Here is a 15,937-nt window from a genome sequence, read left to right as displayed (position 1 = left end):
TTCAGCAAATAAGCTCCAGTTCACAGGTCAAATTTGAGTTTCAAACGCTGATTAATTAGATTAAAGAAAAAAAAAACTCTGCCTTATAAATGTGTTTCTGATTAATACAAACTAAATTTAAAGGAAGATTCTCTCACTCTACAAGATCTGAGTTATATTCACTATAACATTTTATTTTTGTGTAGCTGCATTATTAATTTGTTTTAAATTTGATTATTGACATTACTGACAACCTTAGTGCAGCTGGAGCGCAACAGCCATCATGTTGTAAGAACTGAGAATACTGTCTATGATATTTATGTTACTTATTTTGTTTATTTATTATAATAGTGTATGTTAAAAACTGTTTTTTTATCACTTTGGCTCAATTTTCGCAGCATCACTACTCTTAATGCAGTTCTCAAATCAGTAAAGAATTCCCTCACTGGCATTGCTGTTACACACACACTGCCTGTATGTTTCACTACTAAAGATATTTGTTACTGTGTTCATGCACCATTTCACTTGAATTTGACAACTCATCAAAACTCTTTGTACTTTTGTCAGTCACAATTCACAGTCACTCACTTTCCTGAATTCCAGCATTGCATTAATGTTTTCAGTGTAATTACTGCAAATGTTATTCACATATGTATGAAAAAGCAAATCCAGTAACACCCTGTGAGAGGTAGTGTTTTTCAGTCTTCTGTTCTTTAATTTTGGTGAAACAGTGCAAATTGTCACCTCAGTTTCCTGCTCTTAGCTGACAGGCGTGACCCCCAGTGTGGTCTTCTGTTGCTGTAGCCCATCTGCTTCAAGGTCAGATATGTTGTACTTTCAAAGATGCTCTTCTGCATAGTTTGTTTGTAATTAATGGTTATTTGAGTTACTTTTGCCTTCCTATCGACTCAAAGTAATATGGCCAGTCTCCTCTGACATCAACAAGGTATTTTCAGCAGAGAACTGCTGCTTACTGGATATTTTCTCATTTGAGTCCATTCTCTGTAAACCCTAGAGATGGTTATTCGGGAAAACCCAGTACAATAAGAATGTCTGAAATACTCACACCAGCATGTCTGACATCAACTATCGTTCTTCCTTATTCTGATTCTCGGTTTGAACACCAGCATAATGTCTTGATCATGCCTGCATGGCTAAATGCTTTGAGTTGCTGCTGATGTGAAATGCTGGTTAGATATGTGGGTTACTGTAATGAGCAGCGGAATAGGCATACCTAAAAAAGAGATTGCTGATGTATGTAGTGTGACTTTACTGGACTATAGTGTAGTTCATGCTATGTTCTCAGATTTTTTTTTCTGCTAGCTTCACAAGTATTATTTTGCTTTTCTCCATTTCATCAGTTATGTAAAGTTTCAACAAATATCTTGACATTTCATTTTTGTTTCTGGAATATCTTTTACTCTACATTATGCATACAGTTTTACAAAACTCTTTCCAAAGTCAGTAATGTTTTGAGAAGAAAAAAAACAAACACAAAAAACCCATTTCAATGACTGTCTTTGTAGGGTGGTGAAAGGTTTACATTCATTCATCCCAGTGTTGAAGTGATTGACTGAATATTCATGTTTTGGCAAATGTGAAAGGGATTTTGCACAGGTGAGCCTGTGTTATAAAAAATGTCCTAACTGTTCTGAGAACTGCATAACGAGTGTTATAATGATTTTCCGGTGAGAAATGAGCAAAAACTTGACTGAGAAAAACTGCAGAAAACACATTATCTGCAGTTGGTGGGTTTACACTGAGTTGGCTTGATCTCTCTGTCAACAGGATGTGGAAGAGTGTCAAAAAGCAGAAGTATCAGCGAGGAGCTTTTTGTCACAGTGCAAATCACTGTGATACGTACTCATTAACAGAGGTGTCCCATGTCTTACAGTAATAAACTGCAGAGTCTCCCTCCTCCACATTCTTGATGATCAAACGATAATCTGATGTTGACTGATGAGTGGATGTGAATTTTGGAGAGGAGAACCCAGAGCCATAGGTTGGAGAACTATAGTCATGACGAAACTTCAGCACATACTGAGGAACTCCTCCTGGAGTCTGTTTATACCACCGAGCAGACTGGTCAGTAACAGTCCCCAGGTTACAGTCCATGGTGGCTGTCTCTCCTTTCCTCACTGACACAACAGGTTTCTGTGTCACCACTGTAACACCACTCACACCTGCAAACAACAAGAAGACATGGAGTCAAGAGAAACACACGGACATTAGTCTATATGTGCAATTTAAGTCAAAGTGTTTACATGTTAGAGCAGTGATGAGAGCACAGAGAATTACCAGCATGATGTCAATGTGAACTAAGGACTGATTTGAAGAAAAGGTGCTGGAGGAGCCATTTAATACAACTAACAGGAGGAGGAGGAGCTGTGTCTCCTCCTTTCACCCTATGACATCATCATAACATTTTTTTTCTTTTTTTTCTTCATTTATTTCTTTATTAACAACATGATGTAAATATTTCAATTGAAGCATTTAAAAAGAAAAATGGGAAAAGTATACCAAGGCCTCCAGAAGCACAAAGGGAATAATACTGACATTAAAACAAAATGGGAAAAACAAACTAGACATAGAAATAGCAAAGGAGGATTATTCTGCTATGTGGGTGACACACAAGCTGAAAGAACTGGGGAGAATTTTGCAGGAAAAAATCGAATTTGTGTTTTTGTTACACCTTAAAAGCAATGTAGGTCACAACAGCAAGAGACAGTGTGGTCACATAAATGCCACCCACTCACAAAACCTTTGGACGTGCAATAAAATTGTAATATTTTGGGACAATACATGTCTAACTCTAATAAAGAAGCTATGCTGTGAAATCCCTGTAGATGCCTTGGTGCTGTATTTTGGAGTAATTCAAGAGGATGTTGTGATTAAAAAAGGACTGGTACTGTATTCATGAAAATATTGTTCACTGTTGGTTACAAAAAAATAACACAAAGAACTGGTATAAACTTGTACTGCCAAGTCTTAAACAATGGATGAACATTATAAAAGAAGTCTTTATAAGGGAAATCTTTATGAGAGGATGACTTTCTTGCAAAGGTCTAAAGGAGATGCCTTTTTTGCAAAGCGCGAAATGGATTGCCTTCAGGTGTCATGGTCACAGGTCTTCTGCCCAGTGTTTTGTGTTTTTCATTCAGTTTTGTTCCTCTTAGATATCTGTAGATAATTGCTTATATTAGCGTCATTATTAAAGTTAATGATACCAGGACAGTGAGATCATCTAATTAAATAAATACCAGAAAATCAAAAATACTGTTTGTAAAAAAGCTACATCCTGAATGAGACAGACTTACCTACTGGTTATATGTAATGGTTTTAATGTTCAATGCAAAACAGCAAATAACAGAAAAAAGATGCAGAAAGGTTTGTTATGACCCAGGTCATGATCATGTGTGTTGTTTGTGCATTTGTAAGTTCCAGGTGAAGGCGGATCATTGGCTGAGGATGGAATGAGGCTGGCTATAAAGTGGGACCTGTCAAGACTGGCGGCCTGTCTACTTCCTGCTTCCAAACAAGCTGCGCATTTAGCCCTGTGTCTTGTGTATAGTGGCGTGCTGTGTGTGACCAAGTTTCCGTAATGAGAAGAGCTTGGTTGTCTTGTATATATTGGAAATAGTGTAAATAGACCTCTTGTTGATCTGGTAGCTGTAGGGGTGGGAATCCTTTTTCTTTTAAGACCTTTATCTCCTGTTTAGGTTAGGGAGACAGGTAAGAGGCCTGCATTTTCTTTCGGGTTTCTCGTTATAGGTAAGTCAGTTCTGTTTCATTTCTAGAGTGTATTTTTGTTGTTTTGGCCATGCCCACACTGATGCTTTCAATCTTTCGAAATTAAAAGACATATCTGGTTGTTGTGAAACTTCAATACTGTGGCAGCATTGGTCTTTGTTTGGGAGCAGGGAGCGGGGGTATTATAATTTCTTTTTTTCTTTTTTTTTCCCGTAGGCTGAGGTGTAACAGGTTTAGTTTCATAACTGGACTCCATTTAGTGTTCCTTAGTAAAGTAAATAAAGTTATGTTTAGGCAAAAATCGAACAGTATTCAGCTTTCTCTGAATGGTCAAATGATCTGAACTGAAACATTGCCAGTAAACAGCCGTTCTATTTCATTTTACAGAGAGCTGATACTTTATTTACTTGAGGTTATAAATGAGTTACTAAGACCTGCAGGTGCATCCTGGACATGAAGAAACAGCAAGTCTACAACAATCATTTTCAACCAGTGACACTTGCCCTCTCTCTTGCTGAGGAAGAAGTATTAAATGATGCTCTCTAGTGTACAAATATTACATAGTGTGCATTTCAGAATATACTTATGTTTTAACTATGGGAACAATACGTTTAAAAGTTCTGTGCCTGTGAGTAATTTTTGTCTTCTATGTTCCCCTCTCTAAAATTTCACAGTTCATTTCAGTTACATTAAATGTGTGCTGACAGTGACACAATTTCTTATTTACTCACAAGAAAACACGTTTTTTTTAAACCAATGCTTTTATTAATTTAATACAAAACACGAATTCTTAGAAATACTTGTTAATGGCCAGCAAATGAATACGTGACTAAAATATTTTGCTTTATTCTGATTTCTAACATGTAAAGACTGTAATGAGCAAACAGCACAAGCAGTAAAGAAGCAGATTTTAAATGCACATTCTGGTCCTCGACTATTCAGTGGAACATTCTGACTTCTTGATGGTTTTCTCTGAAGTCTGTGAGCCCAAAGACACTTTACATGTATAAACCTTATCCATGTTCCAGTCTGATGTCTGGATGGTCAGAGAGCTGCTGATTTGGTAAGTCTGGTCTGGTCTCTGAACAGCAGTGCTGGTAGAGATCCCACTGCTCACTGGACTCCCACCAGCCAACCAGCTCACATCTACAAAAGGCACAGACTGACTGGACAGACAGACCAGAGAAGCTGTGTTGGACTGGAGCTCAGCACTGGACGGAGGGAAGACTGTCAGGACAGGAGGAGGGAGGCTGAAGCCTGAAAATACATGAAGGATGTTCAGGGAAAAAAAACAAAACAAAAAAAAAAACAAAAAAATGAAAGAAAGGAGGAAATTTCAACCTTTCTTTCTGCCTTATAAATGTGTTTCTGATTAATCCAAACTAAATTTCTATAAGTTCTCTTGATCTAGAAGATCTGAGGTCAGGGCAGCCTTGTAATTTGGATTAGCTGCATCTTATTACTCTACTTTACAATGTTAAACACACTGTAACAGTAATGTATATTTATATAATGTCAATACTATCAAATTTATTCTGATTTATGTTTATTTATGTTCTTAGGGCTGCGCTCTTCTGGACGGAGATCTCTGATGTTGTTCCTGGGATCTGCTGGAGCCACTCACCTAGCTTGGGAGTCACCGAACCGAGTGTTCCAATTACCACGGGGACCACTGTTACCTTAACCCTCCACATCTTCTCGAGCTCTTCTCTGAGCCTTTGGTATTTCTCAAGCTTCTCGTGCTCCTTTTTCCTGATGCTGCTGTCATTCGGAACCACTATATTTATCACTACGGCCATTTTCTTCTGTTTGTCTACCACCACTATGTCCAGTTGTTTAGCCAGCACCATTTTGTCCATGTGTATTTGGAAGTCCCACAGGATCTTAGCTCGGGGTGGTGGAGAATGACCGATCTATATGTATGTGTGTGTGTGTGTGTGTGTGTGTGTGTGTGTGTGTGTGTGTGTGTGTGTGTGTGTGTGTGTATTGGTGATCAAAAACTCAGCTACTCAAAAAAAATTGGTATTTATGTCAAAATCTTATTCATTTCAAATAAGCTGAATGTTTATTGTTTATTGTGCTTTAGTTATTTGTTGGCATTAGTTTGTTAATCCCATGCAATATAATTCTACTGTACTGCATTCTTTTTTGTTCTTTTTATTCATCAGTCATCAATAACAAAGTTTGTTTTGTTTGTTTGGGGAATGTACTTTTTCGATCTGTTAGTTTTTGCAAATAAAATAACTTTTAGTTTTTGTCATTTCTATTTCAGATAACAGATAAATATATTTTTAACATAACTGCTGTGTACTGTAAACAGTCGCTTTCAAGCACATTCACAGATCATTACTTTGTGGTTTATGAGCACTAGCGCTAATCATTTAAACAAGTAAAATACTTAAAATGCATTCAAGTATTCTTGACAGAATTGCAGTGTGCAGAAAAGACACTGAGTAAATACTGTATATTTCCTTCCCATGAGTATTATGCCAGTCAGTTTCATCCTCATCATTTTTGCAAATGATAGAAAAATATATACCATAATAATACAATAACTACAATAAATCACACCATGTTCTTAGAAAATGGTTGTAAAAGAATCAAACGTTTATCACTAGTGTCCTTATCCTCACCCTTCTATATTTTCCATCTGCCTTAAAAATATGTTTCTGAGTAATCCAAACTAAATGTAAATAAAGATGGTCTAAACTAACTTCAGTATAGCTTTATATATATTTTTTAAACTGGATGTTAATTACACTTTATTTCAAATGATAAGTTAAACTGCTGTTGGACAGTTAGACCTGTGAGTAGTGTCTAAAACATTTCTGTTATTAAAAATAGCTTGCAGCAACATATGTTGGATAGTTTGGTTTATGTGATCTGTGTGGGCTGATGTGAGTAAATGAGATGTACATATTTCGGTGCTTTCCTCTTTATGTCTTTAATAATGAAGATTAAAAAGGATTTTAAAAAGGAGGATTTAGTGTTTAATAACACATTACAGTTTTTTTTTTTGATGGGTCTTTTTTTTTTTGCATGTGAAAGTTTCTCAAAAAGCAGAAGTACTAATGAGGAGGTTTTTGTCACTGTCTAAATCACTGTGATACAGCTGCACTGGCAGAGTCATCCCATGTCTGACAGTAATAAACTGCAGAGTCTCCTGTCTCTGCTCGCTTGATAATGAACTGGTAATCAATGTTTGATGAGGATTTAGAGTTGAATCTGTCTGAGGAGAATCCTGTTCCAAAGCTGGGTGAGCTGTCAGAATGAAGAAATCTTAGAACATACTGAGGAACCGTTCCAGGAACTTGTTTATACCATCTAACAGAATTCCCATAATATCTCTCTATGTTACAGTTGAGAACAGCTTGTTGACCTGGAGAAACTGTGTGGACAGCAGGTGTTTGGGTCAACACGATCACTGCATCAACATCTGCCAGGAAACACAGAAAAAACAGAAGTTTAAAGTTTAGCTCTAAATATGGACTAAAAATGGAATAAGAAGAAGATCTTACATGTTAGAGCAGTGATGAGAGTGCAGAAGGTCCACAGCATGTTGTCAGTGTGAGGTGTAAATGATCTTTACTGTTTAGCAAGATGTGAGTAGGAGAAGAGAGCTGGAGCTTATAAAGAGGAGAGGCAAACTAAAGGAGGAGGAGATTCATGAAAACTACTTTCACTCATAGATTAAATGATTCATGAGCAGGTTCACATTGTTGTTCACTTTGTTTCGCATGTTTCTGATTCATATTCATCATTCACGCTCAAGTCTGTCATAAAATAATAGTCTTGAAAAAGTTGTTGTAGCGGTTGGTGTGGCTTTCATTTTGGCCTTCTGTTGCTGTAGCCCATCTGCTTCAAGGTCAGATGTACTGTGCTTCCAAAGATGCTCTTCTGCATAGCTTGTTTTGAAACATTGCACCAAGAACTGCTGCTCGCTGGATATTTTCTCATTTGAGTCCTCCATCCCTGTGAACCCTAGAGATGGTTGCGCAAAAAAATAATCCCGGTACATTAACAGTGTCTGAAATACTCACGCCAGCCTGTCTAACAACTATAACCATCTCACGTTTAGTCATCTTTCTTCTTTATTCTGATGATCAGTTTGAACTTCTGCAGTCTGACCATTTCTAGATAAGCTTCAAGTTGCTAGATATTAGATATTTGGATCACTGTAATAAGCACTGGAACAGGTTTCCCTAATAAAGTGGTTGTTGCATTTATGTACCGTGACTGTACTGGACTATACATTGTTGGTGCCATGTTCTCAGTTTTTTTAATATTTTCTTTGCCTGCTTTCTAATGCATAGAGTTTCATGAGTATCAACTTGCTTTTCTCCATTACATTAGTTATGTAGTTAAGTTTCCAAAAATTCCTTCACATTTTATTTCTGAAAAATGTTTGCACTACATTAGACCTGCATTAATGCAGAACTGTTTCCAAAGTTAGTAATGTTTTGAGGATTTTTTTTTTTTTTTTTTTTTGATGATGACTCTGTCTTTATAGGGTGGTGAAAGTTTTACATTTATTCATTATCATGTTTTTTAGAACTGATTGAAAAGTGCTATGACTTTTCTGCTTTGAGAACTGAGCAAAAATTGTTTGAGAAAAACGGCAACACATTATCTGCAGTTGATGGGTTTACACTGAGTTGCTTGATCTCTCAGTTATCAGGATGTGGAAGAGTGTCAAAAAGCAGAAGCATTAGTGAGGAGGTTTTTGTCACAGTGTAAATCACGGTGATACAGCATCATTGCTGTCCCATGTCTTACAGTAATAGACTGCAGAGTCTCCCTCCTCCACATTCTTGATGATCAAACGATAATCTGTTGTTGACTGATGAGTGGATGTGAATTTTGGAGCAGAGAACCCAGAACCATAGTTTGGAGAACTCCAGCCATGATAAAAATACAGCACAAACTGAGGAACTCCTCCTGGAGTCTGTTTATACCACCGAGCACCACTGCCAGTAACAGTCCCCAGGTTACAGTCCATGGTGGCTGTCTCTCCTTTCCTCACTGATAAAACGGGTTTCTGTGTCACCACCGTCACACCACTCACACCTGCAAACAACAATAAGACATGGAGTCATATGAAGCACACTGATATATGAATCCAGCACCTAAACTAAGATTAGTCTGAAGTATAAATAGGTCTCATACATGTTAGAGCAGTGATGAGAACACAGAGAGTCACCAGCATGTTGACAGTATGAGCTGAGAATGGACTTAGAAAGAGATTGCACTGTCTAAGTACGATGAAGAGAGGAGGTGTGAACCATTTAATATATAACTGAAACTCAGAGAGACTGACAGGAGGAGGAGCTTTAATATTACTTTGTTAATGTCCTTTAGCTGTATTGTTGATGCTATAACAATTACTTTTTAAAATTATGGATTAGTGTCTTAGTATGTTTGGAAAAACACAGAGCAGTACATAGCCAAATGTTTGACCAACTTAAAATTAATGAAATATTTATAGGTTTGGGCAGCACATTCTTATTTTAAATGAAGCTAAAAATGGAATCGGCCTTTGGATTCATCTTGATACTAAAAAGATGGAGCAATAGATTTAAAATTAGGACACAGTATTAATGTATGAACTTTGAGGAGACAAAAAACAATAATATAAATAAAGAGTTATTATCAAATGAGATAACACAAACATATTAATGTTTTTTTCATGTTTCACTAATTACAAGACAGAATAGTCAAAGTCCTATGCCTTACTACAGATCATTGGCATAGAGTCCCAGCTTATATTGTCACCAAGTTGTTTTATTTTCATGAGCAGTTACAGAATAAAAAAATGGGTAATCAGTAAATATGGGAGAGGCCCAGCCAACTGGTTGACACTGAAATTTAATTTGGCCTGTCCTCCTGCTTACTTTACTAAGTCATAATAGACTTGAGTGGGATCATTTAATTGATAGCTTAGCTTGATCCACTTGAGGTCGAGGAGTTACACTAAAATAAAGACAAGAAGAGCAAAGTAAACAGAAGAAATTTTTCATAGACCATTAACGATATGGACTAATAATAGTGACAATTTGAAAACTGCAGGACAACACTGTTCATTTATTTAAAATTCTGTATTACAATAGAAAATAAAGTTTATGAGAAACATTAAAATAGTCACAGAAAACATTGTTTAAGCATATGTATTGCTCCAGCATAGCTCTGTTGGACTATTGTTTGACACAGTCAGGAACCAGAAGTAAGGATGGTTAGTAAAGAGGTATTTGTCACTAAGTAATCTCCTGTCTTTATCCTGAGAGTCTAATCAGATTTTGATTGGTGAGTGCATTTTTGACAAGAAACTGTCATCTGTTGGACGATTGTCCCTTTGACATATTGCAACATGATGAACTCCTCTGGCACCAATATCAATAACCATCCCTACAGTCTGACCTTAATTCACTCATTAATACCTCAGGATGTATAATGTAATTTATCAGCTTTATTAAATGTAATGTAGAGAATACTTACAGAAAAATATGTCAAGCTTGGATAATTATTGAAAATAAAATGTGTGTGGACAGGTGAAATTGTATATTTAAAGAGAAAAATCATTTGATGTCTACGCTTTTCCTAATTAGAATAGTTTAAACATGTAGAGTGTTACAGAGTGCTGACACTTCTTCATTTACATGTACTGTAAATATAAATAATAAATGAACTCTTGCAGGTGCATCCTGGGAAAGAGGGGATGAAGAAGTAGAGAGGTAATGCTTCACTGACTGACGATGCAAATTAATTCAGGGTCAGAAACATGTAGTTTCACTGTAACTTTGACCTTTATACATTTAAACCTACAAACCATTGCTCACTAGTGTACAGTTTGTATATTATAAAGTGGCAACACATTTTCTTCAAACTGTCATGACACAAGTTTTTCTAACAAAAATCTGTTCAAGCGGCTGGCCAAGGCTGTGAGTCATTGCTTGGCAGTTTCCAAGGCCTCAGGTATGGACAGGTTCCTGTACTTCTTAGGCACCTTCTTCATCGCACCTTTCTGCAACTCCGCTAACCTCCCTCTGTGCTACCTTGATCTTAGCCTCTAGCCTCCTTCTCCATGGAGGGTACTGCCCCTTGTGGCTGTTCAACTTGTAGATCAGCTTGTTAGTCTCGGTAATGGTGGCTGTAGGTATTGTCCATAGTGCTGCATTAACATCATCTAGCAGACCTTCTGAGGGTACTTCATGTAGTCTTGGTAACCGGCTACGGGGGATCCAGGTTTCAAACTTGGCCATGATCCTATCTTTCAGGTCAGTTCCTCTCGCACTCAACGATCCTTCTCCTATCGCACTTGGGGCTTGGTACCCAATCTCGGGTGGGGGTGATGATATCTCCCCCCTGACCTGGTGTCCTGGCTCCCCATTGCCGTAGCATTTATGTTGTACCTCGTCAATCTCTAGCTGCGAGAGCAGTCCCTTCTTTCGAATGTTGGAACACTGAGCTGCTAGTTGTTTCGCCGTCATTGTGGATGTTGGGTATCGAAGAATCCATAGGTCCCTCATCCTATTCATGTAACCCCTTCCGCCAGGGTTACATGGTTGCGTACGAGCATTCCAACAACCCTATTTTCGTCTCTTGCCCACCGATGCCTTCTTGTTCCAGTAGCCCACTTCTCGTCAGGGTGCCCTGGTTCCTCAACACACTGATTTTATGTTTTTTGTCTGATTTTACATCAGTTGTGTTAATATAGTATGTCAAAATGAAAAAAATAACAGTAAATTCAGACATGTGAGGTTGTGGTGAAAAGAGTGATACCAAACAAGGCAAGATAAATAGTTTTTAAAGGTGAAATATAGAGGTAAAATCAAAAGTAGTTAAAAACAGCCAATTATTTCCTTATTTTCTTCACTGAGCTGGGTCACATTCTCAGTTAGAGACTTGACTGAGTCCCACAGTGAGGCATTTTCAGCAGTGAGTGTTCCAGCCGTGCCTGCCGGGGAACTTCTCTAGGAAGATGGCATCTCGTTCTTGGCTGGGGAAGAGGAACTCTTCTTCTTCAGCCTTCTTCAGGTCTATAGTATTAAGGCACTCATCAATGTATCCCTGGAAAGCATCTCCTTGCTGTCCTTCAGGGTGTTGGAAATGATTTTTCTGTCTGTCAAATGTTTGGTGTAAATTAAGCTTCAAAAAGTGTTTGTTTAATTCTGAGCCACTGTTCATTTTTTTTCTGCCGAGTACAGTAAGTCTGTCATCACTACAGCATTTCCGTTCTGCTCCTTCTCATGGTCTTTCATGACTTTATATAAGATGGTGCTGTTGCCACAGTAGAGAAAATCCTTCCAACATGTACCATTTTCATTTACAGGTGTAAATGATGTCTCTTTCAATCCCTGCAGCATGTCACTGCTCAGTGGCACAGAGTCATGTGAGCATAGTGCAACTAAACACAGGACAACATGTTGCGCTTTGCCCTTCCTCGGCATGTGCAGGGGCTGGGCAAAGCATGCCTGCATGAGAAGACCAGACAAAGGAAAAGGAAAGGATGAAAGTAAAGTATCAATACTATTGATATCAGATCAATCTACCGACCCCTTGTCTATGTATTATTTGATGCGTAGTGTAGTTAGCAAAAGTGGAAATAAATAAGTGGAAATCAAAAACAGCAATTTATTGTTTGTAAATTCATTATATGCAGTTGGAGATATTACACTGAGTATACTTGACAGCTCTGTGATCAGTATAGAGTCTAAAAAAGCAGAAGGAAAAGTAAGGGGTTTTTGTCACAGTGTAAATCACTGTGATACATCCTCTTTAGCAGAATCATCCCATGTCTCACAGTAATAGACTGCAGAGTCTCTCTCCTCCACATTCTTGATGATCAAACGATAATCTGTTGTTGACTGATGAGTGGATGTGAATTTTGGAGCAGAGAACCCAGAACCATAGGTTGGTGAACTATCACTATGATAAAAATCCAGCACAAACTGAGGAACTCCTCCTGGAGTCTGTTTATACCAAGCAGCATCACTGTCAGTTCCCAGGTTACAGTCCATGGTGGCTGTCTCTCCTTTCCTCACTGATACAACAGGAGGTTTCTGTGTCACCACAGTCACACCACTCACACCTGCAAACAACAAGAAGACATGGAGTCAAGATAAACACACATACAGATGAATACAACATGGGGTCTAAGCTATACTGTAACTCAGACTCTTTACATGTTAGAGCAGTGATGATTGCACAGAGAGTCACCAGCATGTTGTTGATTTGAGGAAAGAATTGAGAAGTGAAAGATTTGGAAGAGCTATTTAACACAACTAATGGGAGGAGGAGCTGTTGGCTTTTGTTTGTTTGTATTTCATTGGTTACCTTCCTTTCTTCTTAATCATCCATCATTTTTTATTGTTTATATATAATTTTTCTAACTACTACTACTACTACTACTACTACTAATACTACTACTACTAATAATACATTATTATTATTATTATTATTATTATTATTATTATTATTATCATCATTATTATTATTGCTACTACTACTTCTATTATTATTAATATTTTAAACAAAAAGTGAGTAGTTTTCTGCTACCATTCTATGATTCTAGGACTGACCAAATTATATTACCTAAAACATTATAGGTGTAGACTGTTACATTCATTTCTGTATTTCTGTGTTTTATTCCACAGTCTGTTTGGGAATGTAATATGTTCAGATTTCACAAAAGCTGTGGTGTCACTTAGTTTGTTTGTTAGTTTTTTTGTCACAGTATTCACCACTGTGTTACGTCCTCGCCCAATAAAGTCTCCCGATGTTTCACAGTAGCACATCGAGTCTCCTGCTTTTAACTGTTAATTATGTTAAATATCAAAACTTCACTGGGTTCTTTTGACTCCTCATAGGCATCCGATGGTAGACAACACACTGCTCAGTAAACCATTTTACACTTTATTCTCTTACACAATACTTCTAGAAGGAAGATGCGTCCTGCATGACACCTTGCCGCAAATCTCAAAATGGTGATGCACGCTTAACAGTTTCTATTCCAAGATGTCCCATTCTAGTCTAAACAACAGCATTTCAGTAACTTTCCACTAAAACACAGTTTCCCGTTATCTACTTTCTGCGAGCAAATGTGGGCGAAAGTCTACTACATTTCTATCCCCCAAGGGCACATAGTCTAATGCCTTTATTTTTCAGGGCCGTGTCCACTTAATACTACACTATATGATTATATGGCATTTTGGTTAATCTAAGATTAATATAAGGCACAGCATTAAAGCACTTCAGGTAACTTCATTCTAACAATTAACATCTGATTGTCCCCATTGAAATACTGTGTACATACTGAAGAGCTCTATCAGAGATTCTTCTCTAATCTCTTAATTCTGCAGCTAGGAAAAAAACACTATTTGAAGGTGGTGGGATTACAGTGAGTTTGTGTCTTTTATAAAAAGAGCATCAAAAAGCAGAAGTATCTGTGTGGGGGTTTTTGTCACAGTGTAAATCACTGTGATGCGTACTCATCAACAGAGTAGTCCCATGTCTGACAGTAATAGACTGCAGAGTCTCTCTCCTCCACATTCTTGATGATCAAACGATAATCTGATGTTGACTGATGAGTGGATGTGAATTTTGGAGCAGAGAACCCAGAGCCATAGGTTGGAGAACTAGAGCTATGATAAAAATACAGCACATACTGAGGAACTCCTCCTGGAATCTGTTTATACCAAATGGCAGCATAGTCAGTAACAGTCCCCAAGTTACAGTCCATGGTGGCTGTCTCTCCTTTCCTCACTGATAAAACAGGAGGTTTCTGTGTCAGCACCGTCACACCACTCACACCTGCAAACAACAAGAAGACATGGAGTCAAGATAAACACACTGACAAATGAATATAAAATGGGGTTTAAGCTATACTTTAAGTAAGACTCTTTACATGTTAGACAAGTGATGATTGCACAGAGAGTCACCAGCATGTTTTCAGTGTGGGATAGGTATTCAGTGGAGAGCTGGTGGTGGAGAAGTTATTTAATACAGCTAACAGGAGGCGGAGCTTAATTTTTAAATTTTTTTCTTGCCTGTATTATTAGTACTATTACTATTATTGGTGCTGGGGATGTCTTGTGCTTGTCTGCTTAAGGCAGGCAAGATCATACATTTTTTTTCTATGTATGTGTTTGTTTGTTTCTTACATTGGAATGGTTACATTCTCCACATCCTAAATGAAACAGGATTATGCTTGGTTATATTTGATCCTTTTTCTTGTGCTTTATTCAGAATTTTCAATTATATTTAAAATTTTTGAAGCAATGTAAAATAGACAATTTCAGCTTTAGCACTGTGAAAAATGTTGTTTCATATTGTTAAGGAGACATTTATAGATTTTTGATGACACTATTCTCTGATATATCAAAATTTATGGTTTCCACAAAAATGCAATCATCTAAATATTTGAAAATGAGATGAAACTGTTTGTATGGTGTATGTGTTGATGTATAAAAATAGTTTATGGTGATTTTAAAAATAGACACAAACACAAAAAGTGAAAAAAATGTAATAATGACAAAACTTTCAAAAAAACCAAACAATAAAACCAAACAAAACAAACAAAGAAAGGTTTTTGTCTCCAATGTCACACTTGCTCACACCTACAATAACAAGAAGACATGGAACCAGGAAAAACAAAGAGAAATCTGCAAATCTGCAGCCATTTCAATAGGACGAGATCGTTAGAAAGAATGAGCACAATTAATAGATGAACAGAATTTAGATGGAGATATTTGGAGGAGTAAGTACAGATCTTCTTATTGAACTTTATTGAACTGCTGAAATCTTCATAAGTCAATGAGACCGGACGTATTCTAAAGGTGATGCCCAAACACAGTTGATGGTGAAGATCCAGTGAAAGTAAACTCTGAAAATACAGAAAATATCTAAAGCAATTCAAAACTTTCAAGCTATTTTCTACTTTTATAGATAGTTGATACTTTATAAATGAGATACTGAGGCCTGTAGGTGCATCCTGAAAAGAAGTTACAGACCTGGACTCTGTTTAGTCTTTCTTAACAGTACATGAGATGTGCAACAAGAAAAAATGTAAACAGTATTCAGCTAACTGTTTCAGGATGATCAAATGATAGTAACTGAAGCATTTCCAGTAAGTAGCAGTTCCGTTTTATTTTACAGAAAGCTGATACTTCTTTATTTACATGAGGATAGAAATGAGTTGCGGAAACTTGCAGGT

The 15,937-nt window shown here is 37.2% G+C and overlaps 1 protein-coding gene and 1 pseudogene across 2 annotated transcripts in view; both read right to left on the bottom strand.

Annotated features, from left to right (window-relative positions):
- Positions 1-14,677, bottom strand: part of LOC116317676 (immunoglobulin lambda-1 light chain-like) — a 59,542-nt gene extending 44,865 nt beyond the window's left edge. For both annotated transcript variants that reach the window (XM_039610866.1, XM_031736522.2), the window contains exons 1-3: positions 14,630-14,677; positions 14,242-14,535; positions 12,495-12,814 (exon numbers count right to left, since the gene is read on the bottom strand). In XM_039610866.1, coding sequence (XP_039466800.1) covers positions 12,495-12,814; positions 14,242-14,535; positions 14,630-14,669 — 654 coding nt within the window. In that variant the 5' untranslated portion in view covers positions 14,670-14,677. The remainder of the gene's footprint in view (positions 1-12,494; positions 12,815-14,241; positions 14,536-14,629) is intronic.
- On the bottom strand, positions 4,573-7,316 carry LOC120439797 (annotated as a pseudogene).
- Positions 14,678-15,937: the final 1,260 nt, after the last annotated feature.

The sequence above is a fragment of the Oreochromis aureus genome, linkage group 4, assembly GCF_013358895.1.
Source record: "Oreochromis aureus strain Israel breed Guangdong linkage group 4, ZZ_aureus, whole genome shotgun sequence".
In the NCBI taxonomy this organism is placed as follows: Eukaryota; Metazoa; Chordata; class Actinopteri; order Cichliformes; family Cichlidae; genus Oreochromis; species Oreochromis aureus.
Note: the sequence above shows the minus strand (reverse complement) of the source record. Positions and strands in the feature narration are given on the sequence as shown.